This window comes from Gopherus evgoodei, chromosome 10, assembly GCF_007399415.2.
Source record: "Gopherus evgoodei ecotype Sinaloan lineage chromosome 10, rGopEvg1_v1.p, whole genome shotgun sequence".
Lineage (NCBI taxonomy): Eukaryota > Metazoa > Chordata > Testudines > Testudinidae > Gopherus > Gopherus evgoodei.
The window spans coordinates 35,971,107-35,998,671 of NC_044331.1; the positions used below are offsets into that span (position 1 = coordinate 35,971,107).

A 27,565-nucleotide genomic window follows, 5' to 3' on the forward strand; every position below is an offset into this window, starting at 1 on the left:
TTCAGTGAGTGGCTGAGGAGGTGAAGCATGGAACTTGGCCATCAACAGAGGTCTCCTGGGCACAATTTAGTTGTGCTTAGCCATGTGGTCATGATCAAGGAAATGGGGATGGGTGGGCAAAAGTTTACTACTGACTTGCATAATTTGTGTCTCTTTCTGGGGGAAGCCGCTAATTTCCCCATATCTCAGATTTCTGAAGAATGGCAGAGGATTGAAGTTAGGCCTCAATATTTCATTACTTACAAATGCAAATACACTTTAAAAATATTAAAAATTTTAAAATTAAATACAGTTGTGTAAGTGATGATAGTGTCTCAAAATATATTTTGTTCTTTGATTTATCTTGTTTACTATGAGGTTAAATTGTGGCTTTGTTTTTTTTTCTGAAATATGTGGGAGATATGCAAGTATACTGAAGGTGCATGTTCCTATGCATAGTGTATGTCCACAGGGTTAGAGGCAGGTAGAATACCTTGAAGCACTGGGGTATGTGCTGTATAGTGTATAGCATTTATACACCTTCTCTTGGAGTTTCTCCCACCTGCCTTCTCTCCTCATTCCAACACTACATCTACTGTAAGATGCTGTCTTGCTTTGGGCTTGGCAGACCCTGGCAGTACCAGCCTATGGCTTTGTCTACACTGGACTTTCATCAGTAAAACTTTTGTGGGGAAAAAAACACACACCCCTGAATGACAGAAAGTGCTGGTATGAACAGCACTTTGTTGGTGGGACAACTCTCGTGCCGACAAAACTACCACCACTCATTGGGGGTGGAAGTTTTTTGTCTGCAGGAGAGCTCCCTCCTGCCAACAAACAGTGGCTATACTGCGTGCCTTTTAGTGGCACGGCTGTAGCGGCACAGCTGTGTCACTGAAAGTGTAGTGTACTAGACATAGCCTTAATTGTGCCTCTGTTTTTGTGGGGAGTGCACAAAGCTGAAGAGACTCCTCTTTTACAAACTTATCTATGCTGGGACAGATGGTCTGCTGATCCTAACTACCAGGGTTATTCAGTAACTCTCACAGCAGGCTTCTTCTGAAGAGTCTGAGAATTTCCTAAAAAGCTGCAAAAACAATTCGTAGGAATATTGAATGTTAAGTAAGTGCAGGATGGAGTAGTAAACCTGTCTTATAAGTAGCGTAGCAGTTTTAACTTTTTGAGTTTAGCTTTAGTATCTTCTAAATAGCATAAAAGACTTGCTTTATGATTGTGCAGAATTCTTTTTATTCTAACTAGCTTATAAATATATTTGGCATTTTGCTATAAAACAAATTTTAAAACCCTTTTTCCGTCATAGTGGTGTCTTGAAAGCAGCCTTGAAGTAGGTTTTTGAGACCCTGCTCTCCAGGAGGCAGTCTTTAAACTCTCTGGAGGGCTTTTCAGAAGCCCACAGTAGCAGAAGCATAGATAAAATTGGTGCCTCTGAAAGTCCTGGTCTTGGAGGACATAATGGGGACATGTTAAATGAATTATTTATTCATGTACACTAGAGCACACTTCCAAAGCAGTTAGGAGAAACTTGTTCCAGGGTTAAATGTTGGGTCCTCTTCTGCAGTACTGTCAGTATTGTGAATAGGTACCAAATGCTTTCATGTTTTTGTTTCACTTACTTCAGTGAATCTAAAACTTTGTTGACAAACAGGAAATTGGGATGTAGGTATATCTGACTCTTGTCCTTCAAAATATAGGTCTAGCTTACAATATGTAATGACTCTGACTGTACTAGGTTCACTGACTTTCTGTGGTGTCCACTGCCCTCTAGATTTAAACTTCAGAAGTGGACGAAAATTAGTTTTAAACCTCAATCTTATCTATGTCCACTGTTGGACTGAGAGAAAAACAGGCTGAAGTTTAAAACTGCAGGAAGAGGCTTGAGTAACAAGTTGAGGTAGCGAGGCTGGGGAAAATGTGGTTTTTTTTTTTTCTTTAAAGTAAATCTGAGGTAAAAGCATCAATGCTACTACATAATCTAACAGTTTTAAATTAGTCTGACACTAATATTACTTAACTATTGATATGGCTGTGTGTTAACTATATCATTTCTATTACAGGAGTCTTATCCCTCTTCATCACCAATATGGTTTGTGGAATCAGATGACCCAAACCTGACTTCAGTGTTGGAGCGATTAGAAGATATTAAGAAGAGCAATACTCTGGTGAGGAACTAGTGTTTTTTTACTTTAACTGCAGTTCAGATTAAATGAAAAGTGGTTTCACGTGGCAAGGCTGCACTCCCACCCCAACACTTTTTTGGCTGTTTTGCATATACTTTCACATCAGAATACAGGCAGCTCTTTTTAAAGTACTTAAATAGTAATTCCAAAAGGCTTGAGTTTTTTGCGTGACTTGAAACTGTCTGAGAGAACATTTGTTAAATTGTCAGTGATGTAACTTATGCACTCAAAGTAGTTTTGCACATAAGAACTTAAAACCTATTAATTTCTTAATGGGAAGCATTTGAATATTAGTCATTGGTAATTTCTGCATAATGGAAATATAATTATTTCATTACTTTTGGAGTAGTTTAATGTGTGGTTTTAGAGTAAGTTGTGCTACAGAATTCAGCTGGAACTGTGGTTTCAACAGCTGTAAAATTTCTCAAACTTAAACCTGAACACTTTTCAGACTCTTTGCTTTTAGTAGGAAAGATTTTTAACAGATAACTAATTTGTCCTAGACAGCTTTGCATCAGGTGGCAATGAAATTGGCCACTGACATGATGGACTTGGAGGACTGTAATGTACAGATTGTTTAAATTGAAACCTGCTGGAGTGAAAGTTCTGTACCAGTAAAGGCTATTTGGTGGCATTATTTCTGGCGTGAGAACCCTTTGGTGCAATTATTAGAATTGTATCAAATCAAAACATTACTTTCTTATACTGTGCAAGGAAGGAATGGCTTATTTTAATATAATTTGGAAGAATTATTAATTTTTGATACATATATGCTTAGTGTTTTTTGTAATGCTATGAACTCTCTCTACAATACAGTGAAGAAAAACCTGATATGCCAATCAAAATATATTTGTAAAAATCAGAAAACATTATTTTTAAAGGTACACTGCTACCCCGATATAATGTGGTCACGGGGACCCAAAGATCCATACTGCGTTATAAGTGAAATGCTGTTATATTGGGATAGCGGTGGGAGGGCTGCAGCGGTGATTTAAGGAGCTCCAGGCTCCAGACGCTGCAAGGAGCTGGTGCCCTTTAAATTGCCAGCCCAGCCCTGCTGCCACAGCCCCGGGTAGCAGCAGCAGGGCTCTGGCAGTGATTTAAAGGGCCCTGGGCTACCCGCAGCAGCCGGAGCCCTGGACCCTTTAAAGCGCCACCGGAGCCCCGCTGCTACCGCACTATATGTGAACCTGTGTTATATCGGGTCGCGTTATAGCGGGGTAGGGCTGTGTATTTAGTAATTTATTTATTTTTTTTTTTTTAGGGTAAAATATAACTGCCTAATAAAATGAAATTTTCTTGTATTTTAAGGAAGGTGACTTTTGATTGCTACAATGCTTTTGGTTTTTGTTTTTTAAAAAAAGGGGGGGTGATACTAATTTTTTTTGCAGGATATTAGTTGCCATGTGGATTAATATTGGTTATATATGATTCATCATATATTCATTTGTTTGAGGGTGGGGGGAAATGTTCAGCATGTAGACTTGGTTCTTGACATGTGGCTTTTAATTATCTGGATGTAAAAATGCACAGTATAAACTACATTTAGGAGACCATGCAGAAATAGCAAGGAAATTACCATGTCTTCCAATAATTAGACATAAAGGGTAATTTCATCTTCAGTTGTTAATGTCAACACAAGCATTTTGGAGCCTTCAGGAAGAAGGCTCCCAGCTCAGGTCAACAGACTTGGGTTAGTGAAGCTTGCGCTAATGTACTAAAGATTGTTAAGGGCTTGGCTACACTTGAAAGTTACAGTGCTGGTGGTGGCTTTACAGCGCTGTAACTTACTCCCCATCCACACTGGCAAGGTACATACAGCGCTGTATCTCGCTGGCTACAGGCCAGGTTGTACTCCACCTCAGCCTGGGGAATAATGACTATAGCGCTGTTCTTGCAGCACTGGGCTGCCAGTGTAAACAGTGATTAATCTTACTACACTGTAACTGACCTCCAAAACCTTCCCATAATGCTTTTTAAGTAAAGATAACACTTTGTTTTGTTGCGATGCCTCTCTTTGTTTTGTTGTGAATTTGGGGCTCCCGGAGCTGTTTATCTAAAAAACAAACACAACTCCTGTTTGCTCAAGCATAGGCAGGCAGGGGGATCCCCTAGTGTTTTTTTTTTTGAGGAGAGAAGCAGCCCAGAGGGAGTAGGGGTCCGTTTTGGAGCAGCTGCTTATCTGGTCTGAAGGCTATCTGCATTTAGTGAATGAGAGAGGGGTTGGGGAAGGGGTCAAAACTTTTAAAATGATTGAAGGTTGGTGCTGTGCATCTTCAAGTCCTTAGAACTTGCAAGGCAGGGAGCTGACACAGTGTCAGCTCCAAAAATCCACGCTCCCTGTCACACTCCACCCCACCCCGCCTTTTTTGAAAAACACTTTGCAGCCACTTGAATGCTGGGATAGCTACCCATAATACACCACTCCCAACACTGCTGCAAATGTGGCCACACTACAGTGCTTTCCCTATAGAGCTGTACAAAGACAGCTTTAACTCCCAGCACTGTACAGCTGCAAGTGTAGCCAAACCCTAAGGAGGGGGATGGGCTTCAGAGCCTAAGGTCCCGTCCAAAGTGCTGTCTATATGGCTGTATTTAGAGCGCTAGCATGAGTCCTGCTACCAGAGTCTGACGCAGGCTGCAAGGTTCACTCCTGGAGGCTCCATAATGCTATGTGCACATACCTGAAGGGGCACCCCCTTAACGACTTAATGCACCCTGTTGGACCTACTTATGAGAGGAAATATGGTAAACTTCACCATCAGTTGTGGATTTCCTTGTTGCTTTCGGTATAAGTGGAACATTCTTCTCACTGTAGTTCTTGGTTTAGTTTTGAACAATTTAGCTTTTTAATACAACCTTTAGCAGGAGGGGTTATAATGATGGTTATGTGTTCAGGTTCTGGCAGTGATCATCAGTAGACCATATGGCCAATTGTATCCTAAGACACCATTTGTTTGAAGAACTTTCCAAAACGCTTGGCTTGTTTAGTCTCTTTGTGAATTCATCATTGTTCAATAGTAACAAATTATTCAATAAGCACGGAATACTTTTGCTTTTATGTTTAGATTCGGGCTGTCAAGCGATTAAAAAAAAATAATTATGCTGTTAAGCAATAATACTATTTATATAAATATTTTTGGATGTTTTTCCACATTTTCAAATATATTGATTTCAATTATAGCACAGAATGCAAAGTGTAAAGTGCTCATTTTATTTGTTTTTAATTATAAATATTTGCACTGTAGAAATAAAAAGTTGTATTTTTCAGTTCACTTAATACAAGTACTGTAGTGCAATATCTTTATCATGGAAGTTGAATTTACAAATGTAGAATTATGTACAAAGAATAACTGCGCTCAAAGCCAAAACAATGTAAAACTTTAGAGCCTACAAGTCCACTGAGTCCTCTTACTTATTTAGCCAATCACTTAGACAAACAAGTTTGTTTGCATTTACAGGAAATAATGCTGCCCACTTATTTACAATGTCATCTGAAAGTGAGAACAGGTGTTCACATGGCACTGTTGTAGCTGGTGTTGTAAGATATATTTATGTGCCAGATGCACTAAAGTTTCATATGTCCCTTCATACTCCAACCACCATTCCAGAGGACACATGTCCACGCTGATGATGGGTTCTGCTCAATAATGATCCAAGGCAGTGCGAACTGACACATGCTCATTTTCATCATCTGAGTCAGATGCCATCAGCAGTAAGAAAAATCAACTTTCTTGACGGTTCGGATTCTGTAGTTTCTGCATTGGAGTGTTACTCTTTTAAGAACTCTGAAAGCAAGGTCCACACCTCGTCCCTCTCAGATTTTGGAAGGCACTGAAGATTCTTAAATTTTGGGTTTAGTGCTGTAGCTATCTTTAGAAATCTCACATTGGTACCTTCTTTGCATTTTTGTCAGATCTGAAGTGTAAATGTTAAAATGAACAACATGCTGGGTTATCCATCTGAGACTGCTATAAAAGGAAACATATGGCAGAATGTGGGTAAAACACAGAGCATGAGACATAGTTCTCCCCCAAGGAGTTCAGTCACAAATTTAATTAGTGTATTATTTATTTATTTATTTTTAACAAGTGTCATCAACATGGAAGCATATCCTCTGGAAGGGTGGCTAAAGCATGAAGGGGCATACAAATGTTTAGCATATCTGGCATGTAAATACCTTGCAGTGCCGGCTACAAAAGTGTCATGTGAATGTCTGTTCTCACTTTGGGCAGCACTATCTCCCATAAATGTATACAACCCTGTTTGTCTGAGCAATTGCGTGAACAAGAAGTAAGAGTGAGTGGACATGTAGGCTCTAAAGTTTTACATTGTTTTGTTATTTGAGTGCAGTTGCATAACAGCACAAACTTACGAATGTAGATTTTTTGTTTTTTCACAATAAAAATATGCACTCTGGTACTTGTATGAGGTAATTGAAAAATACTGTTTCTTTTGTCTATCATTTTTTACAGTGCATATATTTGTAATAAATAAAAAGTGAGCACTGTACACTTTTTGTATTCTGTGTTGTAACTGAAATCAATATATTTGAAAATGTAGAAAAACATCCAAAATATTTAATGAATTTAAATTTGTATTCCATTGTTTAACAGTGTGATTAAAACTGCGATGTAATTGTGATTGATTTTTAATTACAATTAATTTGAGTTCATCTCATTAGTTAACTGCGTTTTAATCAACAGCCCTAGTTTAGAGAACTACATGAGAACTTGTGACAAAGCAGTAAAACTTGTCACAAACTTGTCCATGGTTTGTCTTGTTGAATTGCATTGCATATATGCACAGTGTCTGTTTTGTGTGTGCAAATACAAAGCTCATGGCTGGAGGAGTGAACACAGATTTTTCGTTATGCACTTCATCAGGAATGCTACCTTCGTAGGGAAAGTTACTTATTTTGTTAGTGACACCTAGCAGTGACCTGTTCATCTCACCATTGTAGTTTTATAGGATATACTGCCTGTCCCGGGCCTCAGAGGGACAGGCGAGTGGTTTAGTCAGACAGCCAGGGATTCCAAGCAGGGCCCAGAAGTAACTGTGTCCCGTTAGCCATCCTGGACCACACAAGAGAGAGGAGCTAGCTACCACAGGCAGGGAGTGGCTTAAGAGTAAAGAAGCCATGCTGAGGGAAATCTGCAGGGACTCTAGACATGGTAGAGAGGTGACCCTAGTTTCAGGTGTGCCTTTTTGCTGCTATCCCTGTGTAAATTTTCCCCAACTCTGGTCAAATTGTAAGCCTCTGGAAAAAATGCAGTTTGTACCTGCACAAGTGAGTTAAGTCTCTCTAAATGTTCAGTCAGCACCAGGCATGCTCCAGCCTGGGGTGAGCAGGAGTCTTCCTGGCAGCCAGAGGGTACTTATCTGGGCAGAGGCACTGAGAGCAGGGAGACAATTGCTCCCGTGTTTTCAGTGCTCATCCAGCTGGTGGCCAATCAGAAAGGAGGAGAAAACAGCATGACTCAAATGCAGGGAGTGTGGGGGTGGAGGCCTTCAGAGGAGGGGAAGGTGCATGAGTGGTTAGCTGGGGTATATGGCAGGGGGCAGAAGGATGTCTGAACACATTCTCCTCTGGGGCTCCTAGGTGCAGTTTTAGGTCCTTAGTCTTTTCTTTCCTCTGTCAGTCCGTAGCTGTAAAACCCACTGACAGTCTCTCTCATCCCTTTTCTAGTGTCTTATCTACATAAAGGAAAACAGACTACTAGAGCTACTAGTTAGAGTAGTAGAGATCTGTGCTGTGCATCTGAGGATCTGGACCCTGCTGATGACCCAAATTAGGCATCAATATGGTTCCACATACCACTTGTTTTTTTTTTCAGTTTTTTCTTTAAAAAGTGGGAAACTACTATTTATCCAACTATACTACTTCAAAAATTTGTGATTAAAGACCATCATAATTCATATGCGCAAGGGAGCTGAATGAGGGTTGCATGGACAACTTTATTTCTGGCATTTCTGAAATTTTGAGTGCTTGACTTTGCAACCTTGATAATGTGTTTTTTAATATTTTTTGACACAATACAGATATCTGTAATGTGGATAAGTTAATGTAACTATGAGCATATTAAAACTTCCTGATTTATGAATTAAAACACTTTAAATTTTTCTTATTTCAGTGAAGAACATAATCTCCCTCATACAAATTATTCAAACAGTAGCAACTGTGTTTCTGCTGGGATCACTAAGGGTATGTGTTAGACGCGGCTGGCCTGTGCTGGCTGACTTGGACTTGGGGGCTCAGGATAAGGGGCTATTTAATTGCAATGTAGTCATTTGGGGCCAGGATGCAGCCCAGGGTCCAGCCAGAGCATGAATGTCCACACTGCAATGAAACAGCCCCTTAGCCCAAACCAGAGTCATCTGGCTTGGGCTAGTTGCAGGTTTTTAACCATAATGTAGACGTATACTAAGGGATAATGTAGGATGGAAGCTTCATTTTTGTTCTGCTAAAACTTTAAACAGCTATGGGACATGCTTGGACGCAATATTTCAGTCATAGTAAGAGTTGATGTTTCTTTAAATAGAGTGACACATATGAAGCAAGATATTCTCTACCTTTTTTTTTTTTTCCCCTCTCTCTTCCCCTTCATGCTGTCCCTCCCCGCCATATTCTCTAGCTATTTCCTAGAGTGGAAGGCTAGCACTTACTGCTGCATTGCTATGTATTCTTTTATCCAGTGTGTTTCCTAGGTGGTCAAAGGCACTATGCTTCACAGTGGAGCCAGGGAATACGTTAATTTTACAATTAAGGATCCCTAAAATTCTTTGTGCTGTAATAGAAAATCTCTGAAGAACATATAAAAGGGCCTCTTGTGTGGGCCAGAGTTAAATAAAACTTGTTGTCATATTCATAAAACGTGAACACAGGAATTTGAAATAAATGTCTCTAAAAATCTCTTAGAACTATAACACTATCACAGCAATTGCAAGAACAAGTTTGCAGGACCCCAGAGGGGTATAAATAATTTCATAGCTCTACTTGGAGTCACTCAGTTACCATGATATAACTCGGGTGAGTGTAAGACTATTTCACAGTTCTCTTGTGGTGTTTGTGTTTTTTAGGAAAACATCCTAATGTCCTTCTGCCTCCTGCAGAATCTTTTTTGATGTAAGATTCTGCTAAAAGAATAAAAGTAGATTTTTCTTGGTAAGTTTTTAATATCAGGATTAACAGTCAGGTATTGAGATATGAGAAGTGTCTCAGTCAGCCTACAACTGAAGTTTTCATTAAAATGGTGCACAAGTTGAGGTGGGTAGATATCATAGCATTCCTTCTCAGATCTGAACCTAAGAGTTCAGAAAATGAGATATTGGCACCTGAATCCTCTAAGCTTAATTACCAGCTTAGATCTGATAGCGCTGCCACCACCCAAAAATAGTGTTTTGGGGCACTCTGACCTCCCCAACCTTCCCTGGGGACCCCAAGAACCCAGATCCCTTGGGTTCTTAAAACAAGGAAAAAATAAACCATTCCCCCATCTTTCCCCCTCCCAGAATTTCCCTCCCTGGGCTATCCTGAGAGATATTGAGCCAACCTCTTAAATCACCATACAGAGAAGCATCTCCCTTCCCTTCCACAAAGAGGCAAACAGAATCTCTCTCTGGTTTTCCTTGAATCTATCTCTCTCTCTCCCCCCACCCCCCCCCCGGTCCTGGTGAGTTATCCCAATCCCCTGGAATAAAACAGGGGAAACAAAAAAAAATCAATCAGGTTCTCTAAAAGAAATCTTTTAATAAAAGAAAGGAAAGAATTATCTCTGTAACTTCAAGATGTAAATAGTACAAGGTCCTATAGCTTACAGACTCCAGAGAGACTTCCCCCCACTACCAATACAAATCAAAATATTCCCAGCAACTACACATTTAAAAGTTAACCAGCCAGATCCACAATTGCAAATAGAGTAAAACAATCAAAAAGCCTAAACCTCCTGTTTTTACTTACTATTTGGAAAGAAACTTAGAGAGCCTGTAGTAATGTCTGGTCTCTCTCAGACCCTCCAAGAGAAGAACACACAACGGACAAAGAACACACACAAAAGATTCCCTCCACCCAATTTTAAAAGTATCTTGTCTTCTGATTGGTCTTCTGGTCAGGTGTCCAGTTCCCTGCCTGTAACCCTTTACAGGTAGAAGAGACATTAACCCTTAACAATCTGTTTATGACAGTAGGTCTCATCAGCTATGGTCATATCCCTCTCTAAGTCATCCTGTTATGGCACCTATCTTCTGAAGATTCTCTGGCTTCTCAAATCTAGGCTGTACTCAGATACTTGGCAGGGAAGAGGAATCTAATGCACAAGAGTCACTGGTGTTCTGTCTTAGAGATTGCATCTTTCTTTGATAGCCTGGATCTATAATATCTAGCCCAGATTTTCTGAGAATTTGGGAGCCGTACATTTAAATAACAAACAAAACTCCCCAAAACAAACAACTCAGTGACACTAAACATAGAATGAATTGGACAAAGCAGATGATAGACTGGAAGGTACATTCTCTCACCTGAGAAATGGCTTGACATGGCAGCCAGAATAGTGCAGGATAAAAGCTGACAATGATTGTTTCAGAAGAGCAATTTGGGGCAGAGGGAGTGAGGGGAAGGCATCTGACTGTGGCCAGAGTTTCTCTTTAGTGTGTCTTAGCAGGAAAGGCTCTCAGAATACAGCTTCCTCTTTGGTTTTGAGCTGTTAACTGGGTGTTTCCTCTGAGGGTATGTCTACACTATGAAATTAGTTCAATTTAATAGAAGTCTGTTTGTTTGTTTGTTTGATTTCTAAAAAAACAAAAAACAATTTGATACTGTCCTTTGTGTGTCCCCACTAAGCGCATTAAGTCGGCGGTGTGCGTCCACAGTGTCGAGGCTAGCATCGACTTTTGGAGCATTGCACTGTGGTAACTATCCCACAGTTCCCATAGTCTCCACCCCCCCCCATTAGAATTCTGGGTTGCGCTCCCAATGCCTCATGGGGTAAAAACATTGGCGCAGGTGGTTCTGGGTGCAGGTCGTCAGCCCCCTCCCCCCCTCCCCCCCATGAAAGCAACGGGAAAAATCGTTTCTTGCCTTGTTTGCTGGGTTACCTGTGCAGATGACATACCACGGCGAGCATGGAGTCTGCTCAGCTCGCTGTCCTGTACGTCTGCTGGGTGCTGCTGACAGACTCAGTACTGCAGTGCTACTCAGCAGCAGCTCCTTGCCTTTGCAAGTTGGCAAAGACTGTTACCAGTCATAGTGTACCGTCTGCTGCTGTCATGGGTGCTCCTGGCCAGCCTCGGTGAGGTCGGTTGGGGGCGCCTGGACAAAAATGGGAATGACTCCTCAGGTTCATTCTCTTTAAGTTTTATCTAATGGAGATTCAGTCTTGCCTAGAATATCAGGCAAGCCTGCTAAAGAACCACAGATGCAAACGGCTGCTCTGGGTCAGAGTCCCAGATATCCCGCAGAAATGAGCTGCATGCCATTCTAGGAGGTGCCCCTGCATCAACCCCACCTGTTGCTTCCCTCCTCCACCACCCCACTGGGCTACCGTGGCAGTTAGCCCCCCATTTGTGTGATGAAGTAATAAAGAGTGAATGAATTTGAAACACTGCTTGCAGAGGCAATAAAGTCAGAGATCAAAGGGAGGAGGGGAGGGCGGATGGCTTACAGGGAAATAGAGTGAACCACCATTCTGCACTTGCTCAGCCTGTAGGTGGACTGCTCATTACTACTGTCCAGGCTTCATGAGCCATGAGAGCAAGGGGTAGGCTGGGGTAGGTGTGACCGTGCAGTACTGACGACTCGGAGAACAGCCTGAGGCAGAAGCCTCCAGGTGGCATGATATTCCAGGCAGGACTGAATCTCCATTACAAAAACTTAGAGAATGACCTGAAGTCATTCTCATTTTTGTCCAGGCGCTCTCAACCAACCTCACAGAGGCCAGCCAGGAGCACCCACGGGATGACAATGATAGCTACCAGTCATACTGTACCGTCTGCCATCGGCAAGGCAAGGGGATGCCGCTATGTAGCGCTGCAATATCATGTCTGCCAGCAGCATCCAGTAGACATAATGGTGACAATGGGGGGAAAAAGGCAAGAAATGAGTTTTTTGTTTTTTTTTTTTTTCCCCAGTTGCTTTCACGAGGGGCGCTGATGTGACATGTACCCACCCATGACAATGTTTTTGACCATCAGGCACTGGGAGCTCAACCCAGAATTCAAATGGTTGGCGGAGACTGCGGGAACTGTGGGATAGCTACAGTCGTCAGTCGCCCCTTCCTCAGAGCCACCTATGAATGTCCCCTTAATTAAATTCCCGTATTTCAACCAGGTTACCATGAACGATATCACTCTCCTGAGGAGATAAAGAATGGATGTTGCTTGAATGCCAGCAAACACTGGGACCATATGCTGCCAGGCTTTGTCATGCAATGATACCAGATTACTTGCTACTAGCATGACGTGGTAAAGTGTCCTACCATGAAGGACAGAATAAGGCTGCTCTCCCCAGAAACCTTCTGCAAAGGCTTTTAGAGTACCTCCAGGAGAGCTTCATGGTGATGTCCCTGGAGGATTTCCGCTCCATCCGGAGACACATTAAGAGTTTTCCAGTAGCTGTACTGGCCACAACTGCATCCCAAGTCCTCAGGGCAAATTAATCATCTAAAAAACGCTTGCTTTTAAACTGTTTTATATTCACAAAGGTACACTCACCAGAGGTACCTTCTACGGCTTCATGGTCCGGGATACCACCATAGGAGGGTATTTCAGTCAGGGTGAGAAAAAGATCCTGGCAGTTGGGGAGAACGGCATGCTGTTTGCTCTCCTCAACCTCCTCATTGTTGTCATCGTCGTCCTCCTTCTCATCTTCTCCATCCACAAAATCCTCCAGCATGATGACTGAGAGTACCCCATCATCTCATTGGAGTCCACAGACAGGGGTGGGGTAGTGGGGGCGCTACCCCCTCCCCCAAATTGCCTGCAGCTCAGCGTAGAAGTGTCATGTCTGCAGCTCTGTCCTGGAGTGTCCATTTGATTCTTTGGCTTTCTGGTACGCTTGTCTCAGCTCCTTAAGTTTCACGGGGCACTGCGAGTCCCTGTTGTGGCCTTTGTCCATCATGGACTTGGAGATTTTTTTCAAATTCTTTGGCATTCTGTCTTTTTGAAAAGGAATTCTGATAGCACAGATTCATTTTCCCCATGCAGCGATCGGATCCAGTACCTCCCGTACGGTCCATGCTGGAGCTCTTTTTCGATTCTGGGACTGCATTGTCACTTGTGCTGATCAGGTCTCCACGTTGGGCAAACAGGAAATGAAATTCAAAAGTTTATAGGGCTTTTCCTGTCTACCTGGGCAGTGCATCTGAGTTCAGATCGTTGTCCAGAGCGGTCACAATGGTGCACTGTGGGATAGCTCCCGGAGGCCAATACCATGTATCTGTGTCCACACTAACCCTAATTTGAACCAGCAATGTCTATTTCAGCGCTACTTCCCTCATCGGGAAGGAGTATAGAAATAGATTTTAAGAGCCCTTTATGTCGACTAAAATGGCTTTGTGTGGACAGATGCAGGGTTAATTTGATTTAACATATTGCTAAATTCAACCTAAACTCGTAGTGTAGACCGGGCCCTAGACTTGTCAGAGCATTAGTACAACCATTTATGCTGCTTGCTGGTTAATACCAATTAAAACAATTGTCTGATTTTAATGCCTTTCAGAAGTAGCTGCATTCCTTCTGGAATAGTGGCTGATTTTTCTGGCTTCTTTTCAAGCCCTTGAAACAGAACACGGGGGTTAATCACAAGAGATGTCTATCCTTCAGTCATGATGGTCAGCTGCCTCATTTGTGAGAAAAGATTAAGGCCATGGCTACACTGGCACTTTACAGCACTGCAACTTTCATGCTCAGGGGTGTGAAAAAACACCCCCCTGAGCGCTGCAAGATACAGCGCTGTAAAACCTCAGTGTAATCAGTGCTGCAGCGCTGGGAGCGTGGCTCCCAGCTCTGCAAGCTACACCCGTAAGGGATGTGGTTTACGTGCAGCGCTGGGAGAGCTCTCTCCCAGCGCTGGCGCTCCGACTACACTCACACTTCAAAGCGCTGCCGTGGCAGCGTTTTGAAATTTCAAGTGTAGCCATACCCTAAGGACTTTTAAGTGAAGAGCTCATCTGCAGTAGAAGGCAGAATGCAAAGTTGCAATCTTTCTGATGCCTGTGCTGCTAGTAGAAAAATGAACATGGTAAGGTACAAACAGGTTTCTTGTGGCCTGGAGAAATAAAACCTTATGAACTATTCATTTCCAACCCCTACCAAGTGCATGTAGCAGGGAAAATGTTAATGACGTATCTTTTGACAAGAAAAGGCTGCCAGCCTGTTGGAATCAGTGTCACTGCTAACCTGTAAATGGCTCTTTGAGTGCATCTCTTTCCCCGCCCCCCTCCAAACACACACTGGTATCAGGCTTCTACCTTTGCTTGAGTGGAATTCTACAAGTTGTCCACACTGACCCATGATTGGGTTACAGCCCCTTGGGTACCAACAGTGACTGATTCAGCAGGTCCACCAGGGTTTATCCTTTGGGAGCCTGTGGTAGTATATAATTGCTGTGAGATTGAAACAGCTTCTTCCAAACAAAGACTGGCTTATTTTGGCCAGAATGGATTTTAAAAAAGCAGACCTACAAGTGTAGTCCCTTGCCTAAACTTAGCCTCTAGACCCATCTCAGGGAAGTTTGTCTTATTCCACATCTCTGATTTGGGAGAAGCCGCTTACACTGCTTGCAGCCTTCTCCCTGTCTCTGACTTTCTGTCGATCGTTTCACTGATACATCCTGGCCAGTCTCTTTCAGCTCACCCAAAAATAATGCCTCCCTTTTCTAGGGTCTGTGTGATTTTGTAAATCTTCTTTGATCCCAGGTTTAGTCTTGGGAAGAGTAAAACATCCTAGGATGCATGGAGCCAGCGAGGTAAATTCTCCTGCCACTTGATGGCCCAACCATCATTACCTTAACTCCTTTAAAGCTGTGTATGTAAGGGTATGTCTACACTACGAGATAATTCCGATTTTACATAAACTGGTTTTATAAAACAGATTGTATAAAGTCGAGTGCACGCGGCCACACTAAGCTCATTAATTTGGCAGTGTGCGTCCATGGTCCGTCGATTTCCGGAGCGTTGCACTGTGGGTAGCTATTCCGTAGCTATCCCATAGTTCCCGCAGTCTCCCCTGCCCCTTAGAATTCTAGATTGAGAGCCCAGTGGCAGATGGGGCAAAAATCATTGTCGCGGGTGGTTCTGGGTAAATGTCGTCAGTCATTCCTTCCTCCGGGAAAGCAACGGCAGACAATCATTTTGCGCCCTTTTTCCCTGGATTGTCCTTGCAGACACCATAGCATGGCAACCATGGAGCCCATTCAGTTTTTTTTTTTTTTTTTTTTTTTTTTTTTTTTTACAGTCACCATATGTGTACTGGATGCCGCGGACAGAGGCGATACTCCAGAGGTACACAGCAGCATTAATTTGCTTTTGCATGATAGCAGAGATGGTTACCAGTCATTCTGTACTGTCTGCTGCCAGGGTAATTTGGCAATGAGATGACAATTATCTGTTCTTCTGTGCTATCTGCTGCTATCATGGGTGCCCCTGGCTGAGGTGGGCTGGGGGCGCAAAAGCAAAAGTGGGAATGACTCCCCGAGTCAATTCCTCCTTTATGGTTTCTAAAAATAGTCAGTCCTGCCTAGAATTTGGAGCAAGTGTAGTAGAGAAGTAGTGTATCAGAGTACAGCTGCTCCATGTCAGATCCCGCAGAAATGATGAGCTACATGCCATTCACAGGGGGTGCCCCTGCAACAACCCCACCCGTTGCTTCCCTCCTCCCCCAACCTTCCTGGGCTACTGTGGCAGTGTCCCCCCCCCCATTTGTGTCATGACGTTATAAAGAATGCAGGAATAAGAAACAGTGACTTGTTAGTGAGATAAAATGAGGGGGAGGCAGCCTCCCCGTGCTATGACAGTCCAGGCATGACATTAAGCGGTGTGGGGGAGAGGAGCCAAGCATCCCGCTGCGACGATAGTCCAAGCAGTAGAGAATCTTTTCTTTACACCAGAAAGGGAGGGGGCTGATGGAGCTCAGCCCCCAGTTGCTATGATGAGGACAGTTACCAGCCGTTCTGTGCCATCTACTGGGAATGACCAGGAATCATTCCTATTTTTACCCAGGTGCTGAGGCCATCCAGGGGTATTCAGCAGTTATCAAGCATGTACCGTCTGTCACCAGGGAGGGGAGAGGAGTGGATACTGCTCTTCACTGCTGCAGCATCGCGTCTACCAGCAGCATTCAGTAGACATAGGGTGACATTGAAAAAAGTCAAATGATTTCTTTCCCTTTTCTTTCACGTGGGGTGGGGGAGGGAGTAAATTGACGAGCTATTCCCTGAACCACGCCGGACAATGTGTTTGACCCTACAGGCATTGGGAGCTCAGCCAAGAATGCAAATACTTTTCGGAGACTGCTGTGGACTGTGGGATAGCTGGAGTCCTCAGTACCCCCTCCCTCCGTTTGAGTCTCTGGCTTCCCATTACGCTTGTCACGCAGCACTGTGTAGCCTGTAGATTTTTTTTTTTTTTTTTCAAAACGCTTTGGCATTTCGTCTTCTGTAATGGAGCTCTGATAGAACAGATTTATTTCCCCATACAGTGATCAGATTCAGTATCTCCCGTACGGTCCATGCTGGAGCTCTTTTTGGATTTGGGACTGCATTGCCACCTGTGCTGATCAGAGCTCCACGCTGGGCAAACAGGAAATGAAAATCAAAATTTCACGGGGCTTTTCCTGTTTACCTGGCCACTGCATCCGAGCTGAGATTGCTGTCCAGAGTGGTCACAGTGGTGCACTGTGGGATACTGCCCGGAGGCCAATACTGTCGATTTGCGGCCACACTAACCCTAATCCGATATGGTAATACCGATTTTAACGCTACTCCTTTCGTTGGGGAGGATTACAGAAATCAAAATATAAAGAGCCCTTTTTATCGCTATAAAGGGCCTCGTAGTGTGGACGGGTACAGCATTAAATCGGTTTAACGCTTCTAAAATCAGTTTAAACGCGTAGTGTAGACCAGGCCTAAGGCTCACTTATTTCTGCCATGGCTTTATCTCACGTGCTGTGTTCTGTAACCTCCCTCCCCCCTTCTGTAGCTTCCTCTGATTTTAGCACTGTGCATTCAGGCAGGTCACAGTACAAAACTGGCCAGAGAAATTGAGTCACACAAGTAATACAGACACTTTTCATCACAGCATCTTTATACATTGTTCTGATTGCTGGGGAATTTGTGGCTTGCTAACCTTGCTGGTTTTAAGGAAGGTGGTGGTGACCTTTATCAGGGGGAGCTAATGTCTCAGACAGATTGGTGCACTCCTGGAAATAGCCAGACTGGATGGGAAAAAATTGCCGTGTGGTTGATATGCCAACTGGGGTTCAGTTCCCAGCTTTGCAGCCTTTGTGTGACCTAGAGCAAATAGTTTTACTTGATGTCTGTTTCTCTTTCCGTAAATGAGGTTACTTGCATACCTCACAGGGCAGTTGAGATAGCAATTCAATAACACATTCCCTCTGGAACAGCTCAAATTCTAAGTATTTTTTACTATCCAGAAAGAAGTGGGTAAGGTAGGAGATAACTGGGTCTATGGGCAGCCCATGATGAGACGCCTATTGTACACTATTTCCATAGCTCTTGTGATGGGTTTGGTCACAGAGACCACCTTGGGACTGTCACCTGATGTGCTGAAACTACCTCTGAGCCCATTTTCTCTGTCAGCTTGGGACTCCAGAACCCTGCCCTGCTGAGCCAGACATGCTAGTCTGCTGGAACACAGACCCAGGTCTGGGCCATGCCCCCCAAACTGCAGTCTTTAACCAAAAACTGCTCAGCAAGTCACTTATTTCCAGCACCCAGACACCCAGCTCCCGGTGGGATCCAAACACCAAATAAATTGGTTTTACTCTGTATAAAGCTTACACAGGGAAAACTCATAAATTGTCTCCTCTCTATAACACTGATAGAGAGAGATGCACAGCTGTTTGCTCCCCAAGTATTAATCACTTACTCTGGGTTTACTAATAAACAAAAGTGATTTTTATTAAGTATAAAAAGTAGGATTTAAGTGATTTTATGTAATAACAGACAGAACAAAGTTATCAAGCAACATTAAAACAAAACACACAAGTCTAAGCCTAATTCATTAAGAAACTGAATGCAGGTAAATCTCACCCTCAAATGTTCCAATAAGCTTCTTTCACAGACTAGATGCCTTCCTAGTCTGGGCCCAATCCTTTCCCCAGTATAGTTCTTGTTAGTTCCAGCTAAGGTGGTAACTAGGGGATTTCTCATGACTGGCAGCCCCCTTAGTTCTGTTCCACCCGCTTTTATATCTTTGGCACAAGGCAGGATTCCAGTACCAGGTGGCATGGTCACATGTCCTGTGAGACCCCAAACCTCCATTCTTCCCGGCCTGGCTCATAGGAAGGCTTGCAAGTAAATAGAGCCATTTACAACCAATTGTCCTAGTCAATTGGAGCCATCAAGATTCTAAACCACCATTAATGGCCCACCCTTCGCATAATTACAGTAGGACTTTAGAGTAGTACTTCATATTTTTAGCTTCAGATACAAGAATGATACATTCATACAAATAGGATGAACACTCAGTAGATTAAGCTTAGTAATGATACCTTACAAGAGAACTTTTCCATAAAGCATATTCCAGTTACACTATATTCACACTCATAAGCATATTTCCATAAACATATGGGGTGCAATGTCACACTTGTCTAGTAGGGATTAAATAATTTTGGAAGTTGTTTCAAGGTGCCTCATTTCAATTGCTGGAAGCAAGGAAGAACTCCTCTTCATCCTCTTGGATGCAGGACAATGGGAACCTTTTTCCTTCCAACCCCTGACTTTGGGAGCTTCTCTCATCCTTGTATCCCATAGCGAGAGGGAGAAAGTGTCTTTTTATTCTCTCATAATCCCCCTTTACTTCTGTCCTTGCTCCCCTCCTCCCACCACTTTTTAAAGGGAAATAATGAAACTTTTGTCCTCTTTTCTGCAATCACACCCCACTCTATGTTGCTGCTCGTAGGCTTGTTCCCCGCCCCCATTAGTAATAGTTGAGCTAAATTTTAGTCTTTAGTCTACACTACTGGGTTAGGGCAATGTAAGATGCCTTGCATGGATCTTGCTGTTGAAGTATCTTCGCTTAAATTTGGCTCCCGCTGATGTAAGTGCTTTCCTATGCTGATTTAATAACACCACTTCCCCCGAGCAGTGTAGAGTCGCAGTCAATGTAATTAGGTCGACACACTGTTCAGTTTACACACTGCATTGCTTACATGGATTGTTACTGGCTTTCAGGATTTGTCCCACAATGCCCAACACAGATAATACAATCGATACAAGCATTCCTGGTGAGGACGTGCACTCCTGCCGCAAGCTAAGTGCATGCATGTGCACACAAGTGATATTTAATAACTGCGGTGGCTGTATGGCAATGTAAGTTAGGCTGACATAATTTGGTAGCATGGACATTGCCTTAAAGTCCATGTGCTCAGAAGCTATAGATAGCCATGTAAAAAATGACTAGACTCTTTAGAAGTTTAACTACAGCTCTTGCGCCTTTAGAAATGCTCCTGCTGGGGAGTGGTCTCTTACAATAAAATTCACTTTTTAAAATAAAATTTTAAATAATGTTGACTCCATTTATCCCTGAATTTTAGTGCTTTTATTCTATTCCCAGGTGTATATACACACAGGCCCTCTCAGAGGTGCAGAGAGGTCTGGACCACTTCCAGCTTTTGAGGCCACTAGCCATAATAAAAATAAAAAATGATGACACATGATATAATTTTGTGCCATCAGAACTAATATATTTTTTATTAATATTTATGAACATTTTTAACTCTTTATGACTAAATCTATATCAGTTAACAAAAAAAAATTGTCATTTACCAAGTCACATCTTATTTGCTTAAATTTGCAGCTCTAAGCTGAGAGAGTCACATTTTGATTCAATAGGGATGCGCATAGAAAAAGTTGACACTTATCAAATGCCAAAAAATTAACAAGTGTGTAAATTTGCGGCCCCCTTTGAATTTGAGGCCCAGGCCGAATGGCCCTCCTGGGCCCCCCTCTGATTGGCCCTGTATACATATGTGGTAGAGACATCAATGTGATATTTATCATCTGCCTATGGCTGCCTCACCTGCACTCCACCCACTAATCAGTCTCCTTAGGACTCTTAACATTCAGAATACATAGAAGTGTCAGCTGCTTTTAGAAAATAAAAAGCTACAGAAAAATAGCACAACACATGAGGAGTGCAGTCTTCCCAACTGTGTTGTCTGAATATTTCCACCACACACTTTCCTCTAGATGTATGTTGGTAGTACACAGGCTTTATTGGCATGACCTATGTTATTCATGAGCAGTTGTCAGGATGACCTGCAAGTCTCAGAGACTTTGGGCTTGTCTACATCACAAAGTTGCAGCGCTGGTGAGGGGGTTACAGCGCTGCAACTTAGGAGGTGTACACATCTGCAGGGCATCACCAGCGCTGCAACTCCCTGTTTGCAGCGCTGGCCGTACTCCCGTTTTGTCTCGGGTGTAGAGGATCCAGCGCTGGTGATCCAGCGCTGGTAATCAAGTGTAGACACTTACCAGCGTTTTTCTTGACCTCCGTGGAATAAGCAGGTATCCCAGCATACCTGAGGAAGCCTCTCTGGTAATCAAGCAGGTCTCCTTCCCCGCGGTTTGCTCCGGTGTTCTCCGAATCCCCCCCCAAGCGGGTCTCCTTCCCCACGGTTTGCAGGGGGGTTCGGGGAACGCGAGAGCAAACCGCGGGGAAGCAGGTCTCCTTCCCCGGCTTGCTCCAGTGTTCCCCGAACCCCCTCTGTGCAAGCAGGTCTCCTTCCCCGCGGTGTGCTCTCGCGTTCCCCGAACCCCCGTGCAAGCAGGTCTCCTTCCCCGCGGTTTGCAGGGGGGTTCGGGGAACACGAGAGCAAACCGCGGGGAAGGAGACCTGCTTGCACGGGGGGGGTTCGGGGAACGCGAGAGCAAACCGGGGAAGGAGACCAGCTTCCCCGCGGTTTGCTCTCGCGTTCCCCGAACCCCCCTTGAAGCCACCCAACAGCGCTGCAGTGTGGCCACATCTAACACCACTTGCAGCGCTGGTTGCTGTAAGTGTGGCCACTCTGCAGCGCTGGCACTATACAGCTGTACTAATACAGCTGTAACAACCAGCGCTGCAAAATTGTAGATGTAGACGTACCCATAGAAAGTGTGGCATAAGTAAGATACAAAAGAGCTATTTAGACTTTTTATTAATGTTCTGGTACTGTAATTCATAGCTTTCTGCCTGCAACTAACTTCCTTTTTAAGGAACATCAGGGTACAAAGTGGGAAAACAATTACTCATAACATTTTTTATAAACTTTTTGAAAGCAGCTTTTCTGTCAGCTAAGAGGTCTCTTAAAAATCATTGTCTTGCTACTAGTCTGAGCTAGAAACAAGTGCTTTGTGCCATTGGATAACCTGGATTTTCAGCTCCAGTGGGATAAATCAAGTGTATCTAGCTCAGCTAGTCACAAGGCCTTGTATCTTTAAAATGGCTGCCAATTCCAGGACTAGCGATGTGAAGGAATATAATTACTAATCACCAGGGCATCTAAACACCAAAATAAACTAATTGAAGTATCTGCCTTGTCCTGACTGATGAGGCTGGATTGCCTCCTTAAAGGGAATTGGGGCTTTCTGGCCTAAAAATAGCTGCTTCTACTTCAGAAAGACCTGTGTAAACAGAAATCTTGTTTTGCACTCTGAAAGTGTCAGGAAAGCTTTTCCTAATATCTTGCAGAAGGGAGATCTGTTCCTGGCTGCAGTTAGTACCTTATCTCCAGCTCCTGCAGGTAAGGTTGCCACTTTGGTTGGCCGTATTCCTGGAGATTTTGTCACATGATATAATCTTTAATCAAAGATTTATCTTTAATTCCTGGAGACTCCAGGACAGTTCTGGAGGGTTTGGCAACCTTATTCAGGCTTCATCTTCTGTATTATAATACATAGTCCTTGTTGATCATATAGCAAATATATTATCTGAAATCCCTGCTTCTTTGCCTAATTCATGTTGTTTGAGGGCTTGGAAAGGAGAAAGGAAGGAAACATTTTGTGATTTTATTTTTTTTATTTTTTATTTTTTTTTTTGGTGTTTGTGAGTTGCTCAGAGGTTTGGAATGTTAGTAATCATGGAAATGAATTAATGTGCACAGTTCAAGTGTAGTGGTAAGAGGCAAAATTAATGCCACTATTCCTCACATGGAGAAATAAAGGAATTTATTCTATGCAGGGAAGTGGGAAAAGGCATAGATCTCCTCCCTCTTCGTCCCCGACACCTGACCCTCCTCTTCCCCTTCCTCCACCATCAGCAGCCTGACATGAGCCATGAATATCTACACCTGCCCCTTGTGAATTTTAATGAGTGTGACCTGTGAAAATCTGAGTGGTGCAGCAAGCCATGTGCCTGGTTGCAACACCACCCAATCGCATTGTCACTAAGGTTTGGCTCAGTCAAAAGGTGGTCAGACCATGATCACGGTGGCCTCACCCACTCCCAGTTCTGCAGCCTATGTGTGGATACCATGACCATGTGAAGTCTCTTCATTTACATATTATAACTTTATTGCAAGATACAGTAATCAATAGCACATTAACTGCTGGAATCCACTAGTTCTAGTAATTTGGGCTGAGATTATGCCTGAGCCTATTACAGTAGGACCGGTGTGAGGTGAGGAGATTACTCTTCCTCTTATCCCTGCACAAGGGCCAGTCTCATTGCTTATGCTGGGACTGCTAGCTCCCACTGCTCCAGGGCTGTTACCCCAAAGTGGGTTGAAAAAGGGTAATGCCTGGCCACATGGCTCTAGGCTGTGGGGTAGTAGGCTGCATTCATATTTAAAAAGCACATTTTTCCAAGACAAGAAGCTGAGAGATTGTGCCTCTTGAGATCTAATCCATTTCACTGCTCTGAGAATAGAGCAGCTTCATGGACGTTGCTGGCACAAATTTGATACTTGAGCTATGAAACCCAGAAGGCTTCTACAGTTTCCATTGTTGACTTGCCATGCTGGTGTTTTTCTGATTTAGGAATTTATAGAAGTGTGATCATTCTAGAGAAATAGTGTCTGAAACTTAATTACTCATGTTACCATTCTGTAGACTTAATACTGTGTGGACTTAGTTCTGTACTTTTATATGTTAAAATTACAGGCTAAATGTTCAGTATCTTCCAGTGCAGAAACTTAGAAATGTGTTAAATTGTGTTTAAAATAAAACTTTTGTCTTTTTTTTTTTTAATTTTTATAGCTTCTTCAACAACTGAAGCGATTGATATGTGACCTCTGCAGATTATACAACCTTCCTCAACATCCAGATGTTGAGATGTTAGATCAGCCATTACCAACAGGACAGGTAAATCCAAAAGATCTAGACATCTACTGGAAATTAAAAGCCTGTTTTTTAATTCTAACAAGATTATAAACAGCAAGAAGGAAAGGAATGATCTTAAAGTAGCCAGTGTTTGGACACACAGCACTATTGCTTTATACCAAAATTTAGGGCACCTGTCCTTCCTTTTTAATTTTGTTGTAGGATTTACTTACCTTTTCTATCATTGACAGAATAATGTACAGCTCCCCCTTACCCCCCCTCCCCCACCCCCATCCCAATTCCGAATGAGTTAGAGGTTGTGGGGAAGTGTTCATGTGTACAACCTCTGGACTGTCAGTTGTGAACTTGGCCCAAGATTTTAGTTTGGGGACTCAAAAACAAACAAACCCCATGTAGAATATTTTCCATGCTTCTAGAACAACTTTGAGTAACAATTTTCATAGTCTTACTGCATGTATCAGGAGGTCCGTAGTGAACAAAGGACATTCCTTCTCCATCACTCTATGCCCTGAAGCAGCTAGCAAGAGGCATGTTGACAACGATTTGCCTTTTTTATGTTGTTGTTCTCCTCCTATCTATTTACCATCCTTGGAGCTCATCTGTCAAAATTAACTCCACCATTCCCCTTCCACTTGGCTGTCACATACTGCCTCACAACTCCTGGCTCCCCTCTCTTCTTCATCTGTCATCTACTCTTATCCATGGTGACTTTAATTTATTATATTGACTGTCTCATCTGACTCATTGGCCTTCTACTTTCTCTCTCCCCATCTCATTTGGTCTTCAGTCCTGACTCAGCTCTGTCATATGAAATGACAGCCATTCCTTGGACCTAGTCTTCACTAAGCATGGGTCTCTCTATTACCTCTCTTGCTGAATTCCTGATCTCAGGCCAATACATCAGCATCCCACAACTGTCGTTTGTGACTTTCAGACTATCAGAATCTCTGAATTTTCCACTGTTCTTGTTGTCCTTCACATCTCTAGTCTGTCCTCCCAATCTGACTTTCACCAACTGCACTGCTGCCACCGCTACCCCTCTCCACAAATGTACTTCGCTCCAGCCATGACCCATATTGTCTCCCATGGCATTGAAATCTCTGGAGAAAAATCTAGAGAACTTCTGACAATGCAAACTTTCCCTTAATCTTTTGCCATTACTGTCTAGCTCCCCAAATGACTCTACTACTTCCTCCTTGAATCCATTGTCTGTCTGCCATCTTCAACTGCTTTCTTAGTCCCCTCTTATCTAACATGCTGCTTCATCCTCAAGGAGAGAGTTGTATTTTGATATCTTCATTTATTCCTACCCTCCTGCTCTTGCTAGTAACAGATCTTTATCTCTCACCTATTCTCTTCCGACTCATACTCCTCTGACAGCCAGCCTCTCATAAACCATAAAAGTCTCCTTTGTACACAGAATGGAAAGGGTCAAATAAGCTTTGGTAAGCCACATCCTCTTAAAAACAAAAGCTTTGACTCTGACTAATATATTGCCGCCTCCTTCTACTTCATCTTTCAACTTAAACAGGCTGCCTACAACCGCTGCATTAACTTCCTCACCTCAGACCACTGGATCTATTGTAATCTACCTTCCACCATCTCCATTTCATGGAAATTGATGTCACTTGCTCATTCTCTTTCTGGCTGTCATAGGGGGCCTATGTTTAGTCCTCTTTGATCTCTCATGTGCCTCTGATACTATTGATTCTTAACCCACCTTTTCTTGGCTTTCATTACTGTTCTTTCCTCTTACGTCTCCAACCACTTTGTCAGTGGTTTCTTTGGTGGCATCTCCTCCTCTGGAAGAGGAGTCCAAAAATAGAACCCTGAGAGATTCCACTCACATGGGCCTGTCTACTCAATTGTACTTCTCCACTTTGGATGTCATATCTGGCTGTCTTAGACATCTCTGCCTGGATGGTTTTGTTATCTCAGGCTCCCCAGGGCCGCAACTGAGCATATCTTTCTTCCCAGATGCTTTGTTACAATTAACTTACCATTCTCCCTGTCAGCATGGGCTCTTACCTAGAATTTTCAACTCCTCCCTTCTCCAGCCAAATACATAAACATCCAGGCTGTGCCATCCTGTTGCTCTTTCCTCTGATGCTTCAAAATTCACCCACTCCACTTTCTGGTCCCCATAGCCAAATTGCTTAGGCAGCCTAACTAGCTCCTGCTTTAGCTAGTCTAATCTTTTGTTAAATAATTTGGATTCATTTTGTCTGACTATTTCCCACCGCAACTTGAGTCACTTTTCTACTTCCCTGTGTATTGCACATAACATCTTGTTCCTATCTCACAGAGCCTTTGCCTAAATCTGACATGGCTTTCTCCTTTTGTGTTTTCAGCTATTTAACTCTGTAATTGTAGAGGTCCTGACCCAAAAGGATTTGTCGGGGTGGCTTGCAAGGTTGTTGTAGGGGGATTTGTGGTACAGCTACCCTTACTTCTGCGCTGCTGCTGGTGGTGGCGCTGCCTTCAGAGCTGGACAGCTGGAGAGCGGTGGCTGTTGGCCAGGAGCCCAGCTCTGAAGGCAGAGCCACCACCAGCAGCAGTGTAGAATTAAGGATGGCATGGTATGGTATTCCCACCCTTACTTCTGTGCTGCTGCCTACAGATCTGGGCCCCCAGTCAGCAACCACCACTCTCCAGCCACCCAGCTCTGAAAGCAGAAGTGCAGAAGTATGTATGGTATGGTATTGCCACCCTTACATCTGCGCTGCTACTGTCAGGGCGCTGCCTTCAGAGCTGGGCTCCCAGCCAACAGCTGCTGCTCTCCGGCTGCCCAGCTCTGAAGGCAGTGCAGAAATGAGGGTGGCAATACTGTGACCCCCTCTAAAATAACCTTGCGGCTCTTCCCCCCCCCCCGCAACTCCCTTTTGTGTCAGGGCCCCCAATTTGAGAAACCCTGGTCTCCCCCATGAAATCTGTGTAGTGTAGGGTTAACACACACAGAAGACAAGATTTCGAGGTGGGAGACAAGATCTCATGGTTCGTGATGCATTTTTCATGGCCATGAATTTGACAGAGCCCTAAGTATATGTAATAAGCTCTGAGAATATTCCTTTTATTTGTATGTGTTAAGATAACAACGTGGCTTCTAAACTTCTGTAGAACAGCAAATGGTTGTCATGTGGTAATATAACTTACAGTAATATAGTAATGACTAAACTGGAATGTGACCAAAAATGAGCAAGATTTTAGTTGCATAGTGTATCTGTCTTTCCCCAGTTACACACAAGGAAAATGAAACTCCACTCTGGGATGGACTTGTGAGTCACTAGATCATCAGAAAAAGAAAGTAGTTTCACTGAACAGTTCTGGTCACACCAGGAAGCTCGAGGCAAACCTGAGATAATCTACAGCAAGTTACTGAAGAATTGATTCAACTTGCTATTCCCTATAATATGCGACAATTCATTAAAAATTCAAACTAAACCACATAGTCAATACCTTACAATAATTGCTGCACAATTCATATTTACTATAGAAGTAAACAGATTTTAGTTAGCTCATGACTTAATTGAGGCCATCATAATATCCATGTGGACTCTGAATGTTCTGAAAACCTAGATGATTGTCATGACATCAGAAAGTTATTTCATTTTAGTAGGTTACCACTGTCTTTAAATAGATATCCTTGTATCATATCCTTTTAAGCTCCCACTGTGTTAGATTTTAATGTTACAGTAGCTAAACTAATAATGTCATGGCAGCATTTTAACTTGGACTTTGCACAGGAATATATCTGTGCCACTTTTCCTGGTTATGGAATAAATAAGACTGTGCATGCATCACCTTTCTGTTTGATCCATTTAGATTAAGCTGCAGTCCTGTGTGAATCTTGGTAAATGTAAATGTCATATGTACTGCATTTCTTTCCTGCCATACC

The 27,565-nt window shown here is 43.1% G+C and overlaps 1 protein-coding gene across 4 annotated transcripts in view; it reads left to right on the top strand.

The window, feature by feature from the left end:
- UBE2Q2 (ubiquitin conjugating enzyme E2 Q2) overlaps positions 1-27,565 on the top strand; it is a 78,463-nt gene that overhangs the window by 22,382 nt on the left and 28,516 nt on the right. For all 4 annotated transcript variants that reach the window (XM_030578885.1, XM_030578882.1, XM_030578884.1 and 1 more), the window contains exons 2-3: positions 2,055-2,159; positions 23,587-23,691. In XM_030578885.1, the coding sequence (XP_030434745.1) occupies positions 23,662-23,691 (30 nt within the window). In that variant the 5' untranslated portion in view covers positions 2,055-2,159; positions 23,587-23,661. The remainder of the gene's footprint in view (positions 1-2,054; positions 2,160-23,586; positions 23,692-27,565) is intronic.